Source organism: Globicephala melas, chromosome 8, assembly GCF_963455315.2.
Source record: "Globicephala melas chromosome 8, mGloMel1.2, whole genome shotgun sequence".
NCBI classification, from domain to species: domain Eukaryota; kingdom Metazoa; phylum Chordata; class Mammalia; order Artiodactyla; family Delphinidae; genus Globicephala; species Globicephala melas.
Genome location: NC_083321.1, coordinates 60,612,696 through 60,628,115, shown reverse-complemented (window position 1 = coordinate 60,628,115; position 15,420 = coordinate 60,612,696). Strand labels below are relative to the sequence as shown.

Sequence of the window (15,420 nt, the reverse complement as noted above, 5' to 3'; positions counted from 1 at the left end):
TTTACTATTACTAATTAGTAAGTAATAATGTTCTTACTAAAAACAAGTCATTTTTAATATTTTAGTGGTGATCATACTTTAATTAAAATTTCATACACTTTTTATTCCTCTCACATTTGTATAATGAACATTTTCTATTGTCATTAAATATCACTACAGTTTTAATGGCTCCAAAATGTTCCCACATTCAAATAGACATACCACAGTATTTTTAACCATTTCTCCATTGTTTGGATATTTCCGTTTACGAGTTGTTTTCTGTTTTGTTTTGTTTTTAGAAGAAGCATGATACTGCCACAACGCTTTGAACATAAATCATTGTACACATCTTTGGTTATTTCTTTAGGATAAATTCCTAGAATTGAATTACCAGATTAAATAGTATTTTAAAGTAGGAATTTCTGACAGTCAAAGAAATTCTTTGTCAGTAGGACATTCTATAAATATATATGATTATGATATCACTTTATTTTCCTCTTCTTTTCTGCAACCCCATTTTGGGGGTAATTTTCTGTTAGAGAATAATTTTTTAATGAAAGAGGAGTTTCTGAGGATACTGTATATATATTTGCAACCATCAGTTAAATGGTAAATTGTCTTTTCTTTTTGCTAATTATTTTTTTCTTTCTGAGAGGAGATACAGTGTAGTACATGAAGGAGAAAGTACAACTTGGCTAGACAATAGGCTTGTGCTCCTGGGGGAGAGTCAGCCAATGTGGAGGACTGGGAACCAGGAGAAAGAATGGTCCCTGCCAGCCACATTCTCAGGCATGGAATCTGCCCAACAATGAAACAGCATCCTACCTGGAACTCTATACAGAGGCTGCCCTCACCAGCATGGCACCTTGCAGTTTCCATTGACTGTGTCAGGTACCAACACTCAGTTAATTAGTCACAATTTTCAGGATCTAAGGGTGTCAGCCAGGGGTCTGCCTGTTCACATGGAAAGATGGGTGCTCAGAGAGAGAGGTTCTGGGGTCTGCCCTTGCGGCTGGCTGGCTCTGGGATCGTTGTCAGGGGACTGGAGAGATTCAACCATGGAGAACAGCAGGCAGTAATTTCACTGCTGCTTTTTATCTCTCCCTCTCCACTGAATGCTGCTGCTGGTAGCAAAGGCCTGAAAGGGACGGCTGGGAGAGAATAATAAGGGGAAGAAGGGAAAGCACTTTAAATAATTTCCTTAGCTGAATTCAGATGAGCCTCTTCTAAGGAACCATGGCGACTGGATAGGCCCAACTTGCAGACTGGTTTTTAACTGAAATACAAAAGCTTTTGGGAATCTATGGGACTGGAAACACAGGTTCAGTTATACTCTGTCTCTACCTTCCTCTTTTTTTTTTTTTTGGCCGTGCTGCCTGGCTTGCAGGATCTTAGTTCCGCAACCAGGGTTTGAACCTTGGCCCCTGGCAGTGAAAGCACCAAGTCCTAACCATTGGACTGCCAGAGAATTCTACCTACCTCTTTTTATTGTGGATTCTCTGATTCATCCATTCCTTTTTCATTCATTCCTTTCCTCAGAGTGGATTTGAGGGCAGGGGCATGTATGTTAGTAAATACCAGAGCCACCATATTCTCCATATGAGAGTCAATTCTAAAAACGATGGTTACATACTGCTAGGTTGTCATCAAAGCTGTTCAAAGGTCTGTGAATTCATACGATAAGTTTTAAAAAATACAGCAGTGACTTACATCCCCCTCTAAAGTTTCCTCTAGCATTCCCTTTTTTTCCTGCTGGCAGGAACCGTTTTCCTGCAAATCTAGCCAGAGATCCAGAAGAATCCTTTGAAGTCATCCAGTTTAACCTCTCAGTAGATGTTTGGATCCCTCATGTTCAGTGTCTAGCCAGCTGCCCACTGAGTGAAGGATCCTCCCTCCCTTGCAAAGCAGCCTATTCCCAGTTTGAACAGCTCTTGTCTCATCATTCATCCTTCAGCTAAGCCACAATTTGAATTTCTGGGCTTTCCATTTTTATTCTTGGAGCCACAAAGAACAAAATGGCTTCTACTTCTGTATTATATTCCTTAACACATTGTGGACTTTTGTTGTGTCCTTTCTGAGTCTTCCCTTTATAACTTGAATACTCTTAATAAATTGGTCTGTTCATTCATTCATCAAATATTTAATGAACAATACTATGTGCCACAAAAGGCACCAAGAAACAAAGATGAATATTGTATAGTCCCTGCCTACTATAAGTTTGAAGGAAAGATAGACTCATAAATATATAATGTCAAAATACCACAGTATATGACATAGCTAGGCAGAGAAATTTACAAAAACTCAAAAGAGGAGTGACTTATCCAATGAAGAGGAATTGTGGTGGTCATTTAATATTTCCTGGAGCAGATGCCATCTAAACCATCAAGGGGGAGGTGGGAGATTTCTTGTAGAGAATGCAGAATGAGTAAATGCCAAGAGATGAGCTATCATGTGTACTGTGCAGGAAAGAGACAGCAGTTCAGTTCAGTGTTCCTGGGGGCTAAAGTATGAAGGTAGAAATAAAGGAGACAGGATTAAGAGCTAGATCATGAATATTTTTCTCAAATGACAAAGTATTCAGTGCCCTCTCCAAAAATTTTGATATTATCAGGAGAAATCATTGGGATATCTCCCAATCTCTGCTTGCCTCTTTCCCTACCCATATGAATGAAGAAATTGTTATCTCTGAGGTGTCAGCTCTGGTAAGACCAATATACTCTAGTTGATGTTTTTGGAGCTAACCCAAATTACATTGAAAATACTCACCTTCCCCTCATTTCCTTCTAAAACCCAAGATCTTATTCTATAATTTTCTACTGCCTCATAAGTCCCCTAAATACTGTCTTGGTGGCTATAGACCTGACACTGTGGTTGAGGTTATACAGTGAAAATGTACTGATCACCAAACACCAAACTATCACTGTCTTTTCTGCTCTGCCTTGAATTCCACGAAGGCAGAAATCACCTGGTCTTCATCCCTAAAGCCTTAGCTTCGAGGCAGTCATGTAGAAGATATTCATATAACACCAACGCAGTCATCTGGTGTCAATAGGTAATTAAAACCAAAAATGGATTCACATACATTCTGCTCTGAAGAACCTAATGATCAAGGCACATCTCATCCAATTTTCCTTCTTGCTTTCTTCATTCTAGCCTCATCGTCTGTTTCTTGGACCTGGCACACCCGTCCTTACGTCAGGGATTTTACATATGTTCTTCCCTCTGCCTGGAACATTCTGTCCTCCTCTCCAACTCCCACCTTGACCCACTTAAAAGTAACTAAGTGCTCGTCACCTTCAGGAAGAGTCCCTATGTGTGGCTTTCCTGTTAGCCACTCTTACGCTCTGCACTTGCCTTTCGTATGACTCATAAACTGAAAGGTTCACCGCTGTAGCTCCAGGGGTTAGTCCAGTGCCAGGCACAAAGCTGGTGTTTAATAAATATTAAATAAATTCATTATTTGACTACTGCTAAGTAATATCTCTGTTCAAAGAACACTGGAATTTTTCAAAGAAAACAGAATTAGAGAGAAGTCAGAAGTACAAAGACGAGATTTTAGTGGCTGTGGTTGAATTATTAACTTCAATCTTTCAACGTATAATTGTGAAACCCACCCTCTGAAATTCAGTTTTATTAATTCAGTCAATAAAAATTGCTAAGCATTACCTTGACATTTGCAGTGGTGGTATAACTGTCAAGTTATACTTGATCTTATCTTAACATTGAACTTTTCTGACTGAGTGCCCTAATTAATTTTTCTGGATTAACTACTGAATTCTTATTCATCTCTTTTTACCCAAGAGCAAAATTTAATCAAATGATTATAAATTTAGTAAGCTATATTTATTGTAAGAGTATATAGAGAAATTAAATATCCAGTGACAAGGGACTGGTTAAACAAATGACCTGAGTGAAATATTTTTTAGTCATTTAAATGGATAATTATAAAGACTATCTAGCTGTATGGAAATGGCTTAAAATATACTGTGAATTAGAAAAAAAATAGAATATCGTATGGAAACATAATGTAGCCATGGAGATGGAGATTTTAAAAGCATATGAAAATAAAAAATAAGACAGTTTGTGAAGTTGGGAGAGATGTTTAATTATGTATTACATACAAATTTTAGAGGGTTATATGTACATTGGATGTCAATTACTGTAGTCTACAGGAGTAAGTATGAAAGCTATATTAGAGTATAAACTATTCAAATTTACATGCTGCAACAATAATGCATTCCTTGTCTGTATCTACAGCAAATTAAAACCTGTTTATTACTGAAAAGTGTCTCACATTTGCTATGACTCTAGAAGAGGTCCCTGCCTTCTGAAGTCAAAGTTCCTTATTAATAGGAAAACACATTTCTTTTCTGGATAAATAGTATTAGAGCAACAATACCAGAAATAGCAGAATGAAAACACCTAAATTTCACTACTCTGTCAAATCAAATGTTTTTCACGTGACTCATTTCCTTCCATTCTTTTTCGTATGTGTATATAATTTTTACAATGGACACTAATGATTTTTTACATTTTCTCATATTGCACAGTTTGTAAGCATTTATTTCCTACTTCATAATGATCATTTTAATTGCTAATAAAGGAAGCATTTCTTAGAAGCAAACATATAAGGCCCTTGAATTGTTGCAATGCAGGGACAAACCTGAGTATTGTTCCTGACCTTCCTTTGTCTGCTGACAGTGCACTTTATAGCTTTGCATACAAGGCTGTTATCACCTGATTTCCATTTGAGTAGTAAGATGATAACGCAGAGTACAAGGGGAACTAGGTTTGGGTGACAGCCACATCACTTAATGTCTGCTTATTGTTTCTACAGGGGAATTCTGGCCTGGGATTCAGTATTGCTGGAGGGACAGATAATCCCCACATTGGAGATGACCCTGGCATATTTATTACGAAGATTATACCTGGAGGTGCTGCAGCAGAGGATGGCAGACTCAGGTAAAGATCTGAAATGTTAGAATTATTTGGAAAGTAAATCTGCCGCATCAATGAGACGTACTTGTGCCTTTGCAGAGTAATAATTCTCCAGAAGTTCTGTACTTGAAAGAGAAGACTGTCAAAGCAAGCTTTCTGTAATGACTTTCCCGATCTCTTATTACTTATTGAATTTCAGCTAGTATTTAATTTGTGTTTGTTGATGGCTACCACATTCAACATTGAGCCAGGCAGTGTGAGGAAGGGATACAGATGTATCTTCTGTTCCACGAGGCCTTCAGTCTGATTGGAAAGAAGAATGCTATGAGCTGATGGGCAAATAATAAAAAGTATAGAGAACAATATATTGTAACTATTGTAGTGTTAGCAAAGAAATTCCATGTCATGCACCGTGTGTGTGTTCATGGATTTGGCAACCATTTCTAAGGGCTTTCTGTAGGAGTTTGGATAGAAAGAGTCTGAAAAGCTATTCTGTAAGAAGATTCCAGTCTGAGTCTGAAAAAAATAATTTATTAACCCCACAAACCTGAATGAGAGCACAGAGAGAGAAGAAGCAAGTGGTCCCAGGAAAGAAAGAAATCACGTGTCTTGGATGAAAAACACCAGGTGAGGTTCTGTAACTGGAGTGGAGCCAGATCTTGCTCAGGATAGAATAGTGGTGGCTTGAGCCAGGGACCCTCTCTTTAAAGAACTAAAGATTATTTGACAAAATAAAAGAGTCACCCACATGGGGCTCTTGGTAAATAATATAAAATTCTATCAGAGATCAGAACAGTAGCTAGGGGCTTCCCTGGTGGCACAGTGGTTGAGAATCTGCCTGCCAACGCAGGGGACACAGGTTTGAGCCCTCGACCGGGAAGATCCCACATGCCGCGGAGCAACTAAGCCCATGCGCCACAACTACTGAGCCTGTGCTCTAGAGCCTGCAAGCCACAACTACTGAGCCCACGTGCCACAACTACTGAAGCCCGCGCACCTAGAGCCTGTGCTCCACAGCAAGAGAAGCCACCGCAGTAAGTCCATGCACCGCAATGGAGAGTAGCCCCCGCTCGCCGCAACTCGAGAAAGCCCACGCGCAGCAACAAAGACCCAACACAGCCAAAAATAAATAAATAAAACACTAGCTAAAGGAATTGTAGATTGAACAATTAGGAGAGATTTCCTTGGGGAGGAAAGCATGTCCCAATGTTATTTTAGCACCTCTACTAGATTGTAAATCTCCTCAGGCCAAGCAGTTATATTATAGATGTGAATCCATAAATTCTTGCTGAATGAATGAGAGAGTTTTTGAATGAATGAATGAGTGAATAAAATGAGAAGAGAAAGGAGGGTAAATTAATGAGTGGGGAGAGAGGGTAGCACAGGCCAAGACCTGTAGGTAAGAATGGTTTTAGCTTGCATGGAGCCGCACTGAAAACTGTGACCTAAGTGGCAGAAATGTAAGCTTTGTAGCCCTTCCTCAGTCTGCTTTTTTAAGCATAAAGAAGCTAGCTTACTGGTTTTTTATAAAGCAGCCAAGGACACTTTTTCCCTATCCAACTGTTCCGATGCAGTGATTACTTTGGACAGCTGCATCATTGCAGCTTGTGGAGGAAAATCACGCTTTTTTTTCAGGTACATCGGCATCCCCTATCAACAAGAAAAGAAATAAGTGACGTTCCTGCAGGAAACACATGCTTTTTGAATAGAATTTTCAGGCTGAATTGACTAAATTAATTTCTGGATGAGGGAATGTCCATGCTGCAGAGTGAGAGATTAGAACTAGATGCTGTGTAATTCTAGGACTCATGGTGGGGATAGTGATTGCTAATACTGGACCCTGGAGAAGCTCCATTTTAAAAGTTTAGAAATAAAGTTGTTAAAGGAAACTTCAGAAAAGTGGGCCACAGTCATTATTTCATAATGATATCGCCTCAGCCAAACTTTGGCCCTAAGCTTCAGATAAAATAAACTTCATGTTATGTGCTTATTCTACAATTAAGAATGGAAAATGGCATCTCTTAGAGTACCACCACTCTTTGCTCATGCCTACGGAGATAAAAGGAGGTTCTGCTGTGTTGGGAGCATCATTCAATAGTTGTAAAGAGAATAATCATGATGACAGCTAACATTTTTTGAGCTTTCATCATGTGTGGAGCATTGGGCTAAGATAGATAGGTAGGTAGGTAGGTTGGTAGGTGGGTGGATGGTTGGATGGATGGATACATAGATTGATTGACAGATAGGTTGATAATATAAATAGAGATGTAGGTACACACAGACACACAATCTTCTATACACTTACCACAGCCATATGAGGCAGGTACAGTTATTATGGCCATGATAATACGGACTCAGGAAATTAAGAATTAAACATTTTAAGAAGATCACCCATCTAACTTTGAATACATTCCAAAATCGAGTCCTGTATATCGCTTAAGTACTCTCTAAACTCTAATTCAATAGGAGAATCCCCTACCTCATGTGGTCCTGGCCTGAAAAGTCCCAAAGATAAAGTTTTTCACAATGGTAATGCGCAACTCTGAACAATTACAAAGTTTGCTATTTTTCTACTGAGCCACAGTTGTTTTTATTATGAACTCTACCCACTGGTCTTCGTTCTGGCTTCCTGGAGCCAGGGCTGTGGCCTATGACTGTATATGTGAATTTTGCCTGGTGAGGTTGTTCAGTGAATGACCTGAAAAGCTCTGAACAGTGGTCCTAACAGGAGCAACCCTATACCAACTCCCCAATCCGCATCACAGCCTTGTGCCTCTGTGAAGACAGCTCTGGTGTGGGTCTCCAGTTCTTTGTGATAGATCCTTGCTACTACCACTGTTTCCCACCCTACTCCTTCCTGCCATGAACTTGAATGGTTTGGGGACATCTAATCAGTTGAAAATCTGGCAGCGTGACATTAAGATAGATTTCAGAATTTAACAATTTATCCGGTTCAAAGCCTACTTTTTACAGATGGGAAAGCTGAGGCTCAGACGAGTGATTTATCCTGAGGCATAAGTCATTTGGGAGGTCTGTTTTTACTAGACTCCAAATGTCTTTTTTTTTAACTTTTTATTTTATATTGGAGTATAGTTGATTAGCAATGCTGTGATAGTTTCAGGTGGACCTCAAAGTGATTCAGTTATACATGTACATGTATTTATTCTTTTTCAAATTCTTTCCCATTTAGGTTGTTACAAAATATTGAGCAGAGTTCCCTGTGCCATACAGTAGGTCCTTGTTGGTTATCCATTTTAAACATAGCAGTGTATACCTGTCAATCCCAAACTCCCTAAATATCCGTTCTCCTGACCCTTCCCACCTGGTAACCATAAGTTCGTTCTCTAAGTCTGTGAGTCTGTTTCTGTTTTGTAAATAAGTTCATTTGTATCATTTCTTTTTTGATTCCACATATAAGCGATACCATACAATACCATACGATATTTCTCTTTCTCTGTCTGACTTGCATCACTCAGTATGACAATCTCTAGGTCCGTCCATGTTGCTGCAAGCATTATTTCATTCTTTTTAGTGTCTGAGTAATATTGCACTGTATATATGTGCCACATCTTCTTCCATTCCTCTGTCGATGGACATTTAGGTTGCTTCCATGTCTTGGCTATTGTAAACAGTGCTGCAATGAACATTGGGGTGCATGTATCCTTTCGGACCCTTAGACTCCAAATGTCTTGACTCAAGTAATTAATGATCTAAGGTAGTGTTAAGTGGCAGTAACACCTAAGCCCACCTAAGTCTTTTCTCAGTGTAATGGGAACACTCTTTGAAGCTGGACTAACAATGTGTGAGGAGTGCTTTCTGTTTCACCATTAGTCCTTGTGAACATGGAATCAGCAAATAACAATGAACTCTGGAAAGATGTAGGTTCTGACGCCTGTATACTAACATAGTTGATTTTGGAAAGATTAAACTCTTTTGGTTGCTGTTTTCTTATCTATAAAGTGATGACAGTTATACCTTTTCTGAGGATTCAGTGAGATAACCTAAGTCCCTAGCTATGCCAAGAATATAGTACATGCTCAGTAAATTTTAGTAATGTTTCCCCCTTTTCTTTACCAGCCCTCTCTACCTCTCAGTGGTCTTTCCTCTTCTGTTGCTTCCATTCCTTCTTCTTTTTCTCTCCTCTCATCCCTTCCACCTTTCTTTCAGTTCCCGTTCATCCTCTAGGGCCTTCCCTAAGCTTCCTGTTCCTATCTTTTCACATGCCCTATTCTCTTGATCATAACATGAAATTAAAACCCATTTAGAAACAGGTATGGTACTAAAAAAGATTCTGTGTTTCTATTCTCAAGTTTATAATACAGTCAACCGAATCTGATATGTTTCCCTTACTTAAAAACTAAGCCCACAAACTAAACGTAGTTTTGTTTTGTTTTAACTTGACAAATTCTTTGGTGCTGTGAGTTAGGAAATTGTAAAAATTTTTCTGATGTATCCATCACATTATAAATTATACTTTTGACAGTTAAATAATACTAAAATTGAAAGAGAAGCTGAGGCCCAGAAAAGTGAGGTGTTGGGTCTGCTCCAAGGAGAGTAGTAATCTGGACTTTTCAGTGGATATATAATAATAAGGTCAATAATAATAATAGCAAGGACAACATAGTACTTCAGTGTGCCAAGTACTTTTCTGACACATTAACTCATTTAAAGTGTATAACAACTTGACGAGACCTATACTTTTATTACTCCCTCTTTTCAGGTAAGAAAATCAAGGAACTGAGATAAGAGGTTAAGTAACTTAGCAAGATTGTACGGCTAGTAAATGTTAGAGCAGACTTTGAACATAGGCAGTCGGCGTCTAATGTCCATGTATTTATGTTCTAAGTTACACTGCAGGGGGAAAAAGAATGACATTTAAAAGACACATTGTGGTAAGCAGTATTCTAAAAATGCCACACCTCATGATTCCACACCCTAACCCATAGAACCTGTGACTTTAATGAGCTGTCACTCCTGTGATTCTGTTACAGTGCATGGCATAGTTGACCTAAGATAGGGAGAATATTCAGGTGAGCCTGATCTAATCACATGAGCCCTAAAAGTAGAGAGCTTTCTCTGGTTGGTGGCAGAAGAGGAAGTCAAAGAGATTCCAAATCTGTGAAGTACTCGGCACTGTTCCTGGTTTGAAGCTGGAGGAGGCCATGTGAGAAAGTACAAGGTTGGACTCTAGGAGCACACAGAGGCCTCTGGCTGATAGCTAACAAGGAAGCAGGGACCTCCATCTCACAACTGCAAGGACCTGTGTCTTACCACAACCTTATAAGCTGGGAAGAAGACCCACAGCTCCAGATGAGAATGTAGTTGGTTGACACTTGGATTTCAGCCTTGTGAGAACCTGAGCAGAGATTCCAGCCACACTGTGTCAGACTTCTGACTTATACAGATAGTGAGCTAATAAATAGGTCTTGTTTTTGGCTTTGGGGTTTTTTTTTTAATTTATTTATTTTTGGCTGTTTTTTAATTTATTTATTTTATTTATTATTTATTTTTGGCTGCGTTGGGTCTTCATTGCTGCGCGCGAGCTCTCTCTAGTTGCGGTGAGCAGGGGCCACTCTTCGTTGCGGTGCGTGGGCTTCAGTAGTTGTGGCTCGCAGGCTCCAGAGCACAGGCTCGGTAGTTGTGGTGCACGGGCTTAGTTGCTCTCCGGCATGTGGGATCCTCCCAGACCAGGGCTGGAACCCGTGTCCTCTGCATTGGCAGGTGGACTCTCAACCACTGCACCACCAGGGGAGTCCCTAGGTCTTGTTTTAAGCTGCTAAATTTGTGGTAATTTTGTAAGGAGCAACAAAACATTAATATCTACATTATTCGAGGAGTTCTGAGTTCATTATTAAAAGTCTTCCTGTATGTGCTCCATCACACCCAATATAAAGCAAGTGTGTAGGTTTAAGACACAGATAAGGTGAGAGGTGACTTTCTCCTTAATTAGATCAGACTCCAAACTGAACTCAAGTCCCAGTGTTTGCCCCAGAAGAGAGATATAGGAGAAAGAACATACTATTTGGAGTAGAGGACCTGGGTTTCAAGTTCTCCTTTCTAGCTAAGTGACCTTGGACCTCTTTTTTTTTTTTTTTTTTTTCCTTGGACCTCTTTTTAAGCTCTCTGTGCTCCAGTTCCCTTACTGGTAAATTGTAAGTAGCAGCATATATATCAGGAAGCTGTAATGCGTTGCTTTAAACTGCAACTGCTGTGGTAACTTGTCAGGGAGCAATAAAAAGCTAATATGGACTCTGTGGCATTTTGGACCCTAATATTCACTTAGGCTGAGGTACAGACTGGCTTGTCTCTGCCAGCACTACCACACTCTGATCTTCAGAAACACTGATCAGGCCTCATGGCTGGGCTCAGGCCCTTCACACACCTGGAGGCAAGATGTGAAAAGCAATCAGAAACAAGGGGTGGATCAAGGTCAGAAATAGGGAAGAAACCAGTCCCTCAAGGTGAGGGACAGCAGATACAGAGATTAGCTGAAATACACTGTTACATCTGACGGCTGGGGATGTTAGTCTGGGCTGGAGGGAGGGTGAGAGCCCGAAGCTATAAGGAAAATGTGAGATGAAGGCTAAGTTAAAAGGCAAGGCAAGGGCTTCCCTGGTGGCGCAGCGGTTGAGGGTCCGCCTGCCGACGCAGGGGACGCGGGTCCGTGCCCCGGTCCGGGAAGATCCCACATGCCGTGGAGCGGCTGGGCCCGTCATCCATGACCGCTGAGCCTGTGCGTCTGGAGCCTGTGCTCCGCAACGGGAGAGGCCACAACAGTGAGAGGCCCACGTACTGCAAAAAAAAAAAAAAAGGCAAGAGAGCATGTGAGGGTTTAAATGAATTCCTTTGGGTAGTGATCCTTTTCCTGTGCAACTTCTTTTTCCTGTGTATATTTTTATAGATACGATCATTGTCCTTTGTGGAATATATATAAAATTCAGAAAAGTAGATAAAAATTAAACAAAACACAACACATTCATGTTTACACTAAATAGAGTCAATAAGTATTAACATTTTTGTACACTTATTTCTGGAAATTTTTTTGCTATTTTACTTATTTTCATTTAGTTTAGATCACACTGTATATAATATTTAGCATTTGTTTAATTTCACATAACTTTATTTCATAAACCTTTCCCCATATCATTTTTTTAAAAGCCTTATACATATTTTAATTGCTGTTTAATAATACATTTACTGTTTACATTGTTAGGAGTTTAGGTTGTTTTCAGTTTTCCCACATTTTAAATAACTGGCAGTCTATTGGAAGACATTGCTGACTCTCTCATAAATTCCTTAGGATATATTTGTAGCAGTAGAACTTCTGCACCAAAAGGTATGAACATTCTAAACAATTTGGATACATATTGCTAAATTTCCTTCCAGAAGGACTGTACCAAATTTTACTTCTACCACTGATGTTAGGGAGGGACTATTTTACAATATGTCATCAGCATTTCATGTGCCTGAATGCATATGATTTTAGGCTGTTTACCAAGGCAAACAATGGTATATTTCCTTGCTTTGCTTTGCATTTATTTGATTAACAGAAAGATTGAACGTTTAAAAAACTGTAACAAGTCATTTGTATTATTTCTTCTAGAAGTTGTCATTAAAATTTGATAACATTACCTATCTTTAAAGTTAGAACATTTTTGAAAGAACATTAGGTTTTCTTCCAGAACAAAATAGGTATATGTCCATGCTTTGAAGAATGGTTTCTATTTCGACTTTTGTATCTGAACCATAAAAATGCCCTCTGTGTGGCTTCAAGTCTCAGGATTGCTGAGGGCCAATATTGATCTGTCATCCTGGGGAAGAGCTATCCCATGACAGCCTCCGCTTGGCAAAGCAGCAATGACATTTTACACAACAGTGCGTTTATTAAACCCATCCACAGCACAAAAGCAGCATGTAGTGGCAGGCAGAAGAGATGGCTACTTGCCAATTTCCTGACAAGTGACACAATTTAATCTCTTAGCCCTCAGCACAATCATTTCTACTCCCAGACAAGATGGAAAAAAAAACCCAAAAAACAAGTTTTCTTTAAGTTCATTACTTCATTTGTTCCTTCTGTGTCTGTTTACAAGTAAGGTTGGCTTCGTCCTTATAAAAGCCATATATGTTGATTTCAAATAAGAATGCTATTGTTCATACTGAGGCTTGACTGTACTGACTGAAGTCGAGAGGTAAAGGACCAATGTTTCAAGAACACAACCTCTGTGTATAAATTACATCATCCTTTGGCTGTCATACGGCAATTCATCCTTTTGATTTTTCATTAATTCATACCCATTAACTCACTAGTAATTTTTAAATAATAACATGAGGAAAAGAGAGGCAAAGGGGAAGAACAGAGGGAGAAAAAGGAAAAGGAAGAAGAAGAAGAAACACTGGTGATCATCAGAAGGTGAAGACATCATATAACTTAGAAATGGAGAAGGCAAACCTAAACTAAATTTTTTTCTGTGCCAATGAGAAGCACTGAGCAGTGGAAGGGGAGCAACTTTCAAGCATCACAGTCTGAAACTTACTCCCAAGACTCACTTGCAGACTGTTTAAGGAAATAAAAGATTTCCAGTAAGTGAAACAGCATAAGAGATTGCTAATTCCATAGAATACCTCTCCACATGGAACTTGCATTAGTTTGGATGGTGGGAAACAAAAACCTTGAGTTACCAAGTCCAACATGTCAACTTCCACCAAATGTGTGACTCTTGCACCAAATGACTACAATAACGCTAAATTTTTCATTCAAAGGCAAAGACTCTCAATGTCTTCAAAGCCCTGTGAACTTTTCTCTCATTATCATTTTGAGGCAAAAGCAGCACAAAAGCCCAACCGTTGCCCTGAACAAGAACATTTTCATGAGAAGGGAGATTTCATTATGCAGTGCAAATTATACCAGCACTCTCCTTAGAAAAAAAAGTATGATTGGGATCTCAGTGGACTCATAGATTATTTCCTTCCATCTCTGCCCACAGAATGAAAAGGGGTACGATGGAACAGTCCTCTGTCCTTTGATTTCCTCTATCAATATTATCAGCCCAAAAGAAAAAAAAAAGAAAAAAAATTATCAGCCCTAAATATGCTGACAACCTGTTTAGACAAGAAAAAAATCAATTAGCAAGTAGTTCCATAGTGACTGGTAATAACAAGTCCTCGACAATTTAGAACTACACAGGAACATTTCTAAACAAGAATAATAATTTCAGCTACATATCTGGTAGTATGCCAAGTATACAGGTGCAGTCTTTCACAGCTAGAAAGGCATATCCAACAGTTTTCTGATTTTCGTCAACTGTTACATAATCTAATCAAATAAATCTCTCTATGGGTTAAATGAAATAGCTTTTTAGCAAACATGCCCCCTCTTTTTTAACAAATTGTGCCAAGACTCCTGAATATCCACACTCAAAAGAATTAAGTTGGGCTTTACCTCATACCATACACAAAAATTAACTAAATATGAATCATAGACCTAAATGTAAGAGCTAAACTTACAAACTCTTAGAAGAAAATATAGGAGTAATTCTTCATGACCTTGGATTAAGCAGTGCTTTCTTATCATAACATTAAAAGCAACAACAGGGGGCTTCCCTAGTGGCGCAGTGGTTGAGAGTCCGCCTGCCGATGCAGGGGACACGGGTTCGTGCCCCGGTCCGGGAAGGTCCCACATGCCGTGGAGAGGCTGGGCCCGTGAGCCATGGCCGCTGAGCCTGCGCGTCCGGAGCCTGTGCTCCCCAATGGGAGAGGCCACAACAGTGAGAGGCCCGCGCACTGCAAAAAAAAAACAGATAAATTAGACTTCATCAAAATTAAAAGCTTTTCTGCTTCAAAGGCCACCATTAAGGAAGTTAGAAAACAACCCACAGAATGGGAGAAAATATTTGCAATAATATATCTGATAAGGAACTTGTATTCAGAATATGTAAAGAACTTTTACAGCTCAACGATAAAAAGACAACCTAATTAAAAAATTGGCAAAGGACTTGCAGTCATTTCCTATTGATACTGTAACACATTGTAAAAAGCTTCGTGGCTTAAAATAACACAAATTTATTATCTTGTAGTTCTGGACGTCAGGAATCCAAAATCAGACTCATTGAAATAAACTCAAGATGTTCATAGGGCAGCTCCAGAGAATCTATGGGACAATCTATTTCCTTGCCTTTTCCCAGCTTCTTGAGGCCACCTGAATTCCTTGACTCATAACCTTCTTTTCCATCTTCAAAGAGCATCAGTTCAACCTTTGCTTCTGTCAAATATCTCCTCTGACTATAACTCGACTGCCTCCTTCTTTAAATTCCTGTGATTGTATTTAACTCATCCACATAATTTAGGATAATCTCCCTATCTCAAAATTCTTAATTTAACCACATCTGTGAAGTCTCTTTGGCTTATAACATATTCACAGCTCAGAAATGAGGACTTGGACTTTTTAAAAGGACATTATTCAGCCTACCACATATTTGAATAAATATTTCTTTAAAGAAGATATAG

At 39.2% G+C, this 15,420-nt stretch overlaps 1 protein-coding gene across 26 annotated transcripts in view; it reads left to right on the top strand.

The window, feature by feature from the left end:
* DLG2 (discs large MAGUK scaffold protein 2) overlaps nucleotides 1–15,420 on the top strand; it is a 2,016,902-nt gene that overhangs the window by 1,386,286 nt on the left and 615,196 nt on the right. For all 26 annotated transcript variants that reach the window (XM_060303825.1, XM_060303817.1, XM_060303816.1 and 23 more), the window contains one exon: nucleotides 4,817–4,941. In XM_060303825.1, coding sequence (XP_060159808.1) covers nucleotides 4,817–4,941 — 125 coding nt within the window. The remainder of the gene's footprint in view (nucleotides 1–4,816; nucleotides 4,942–15,420) is intronic.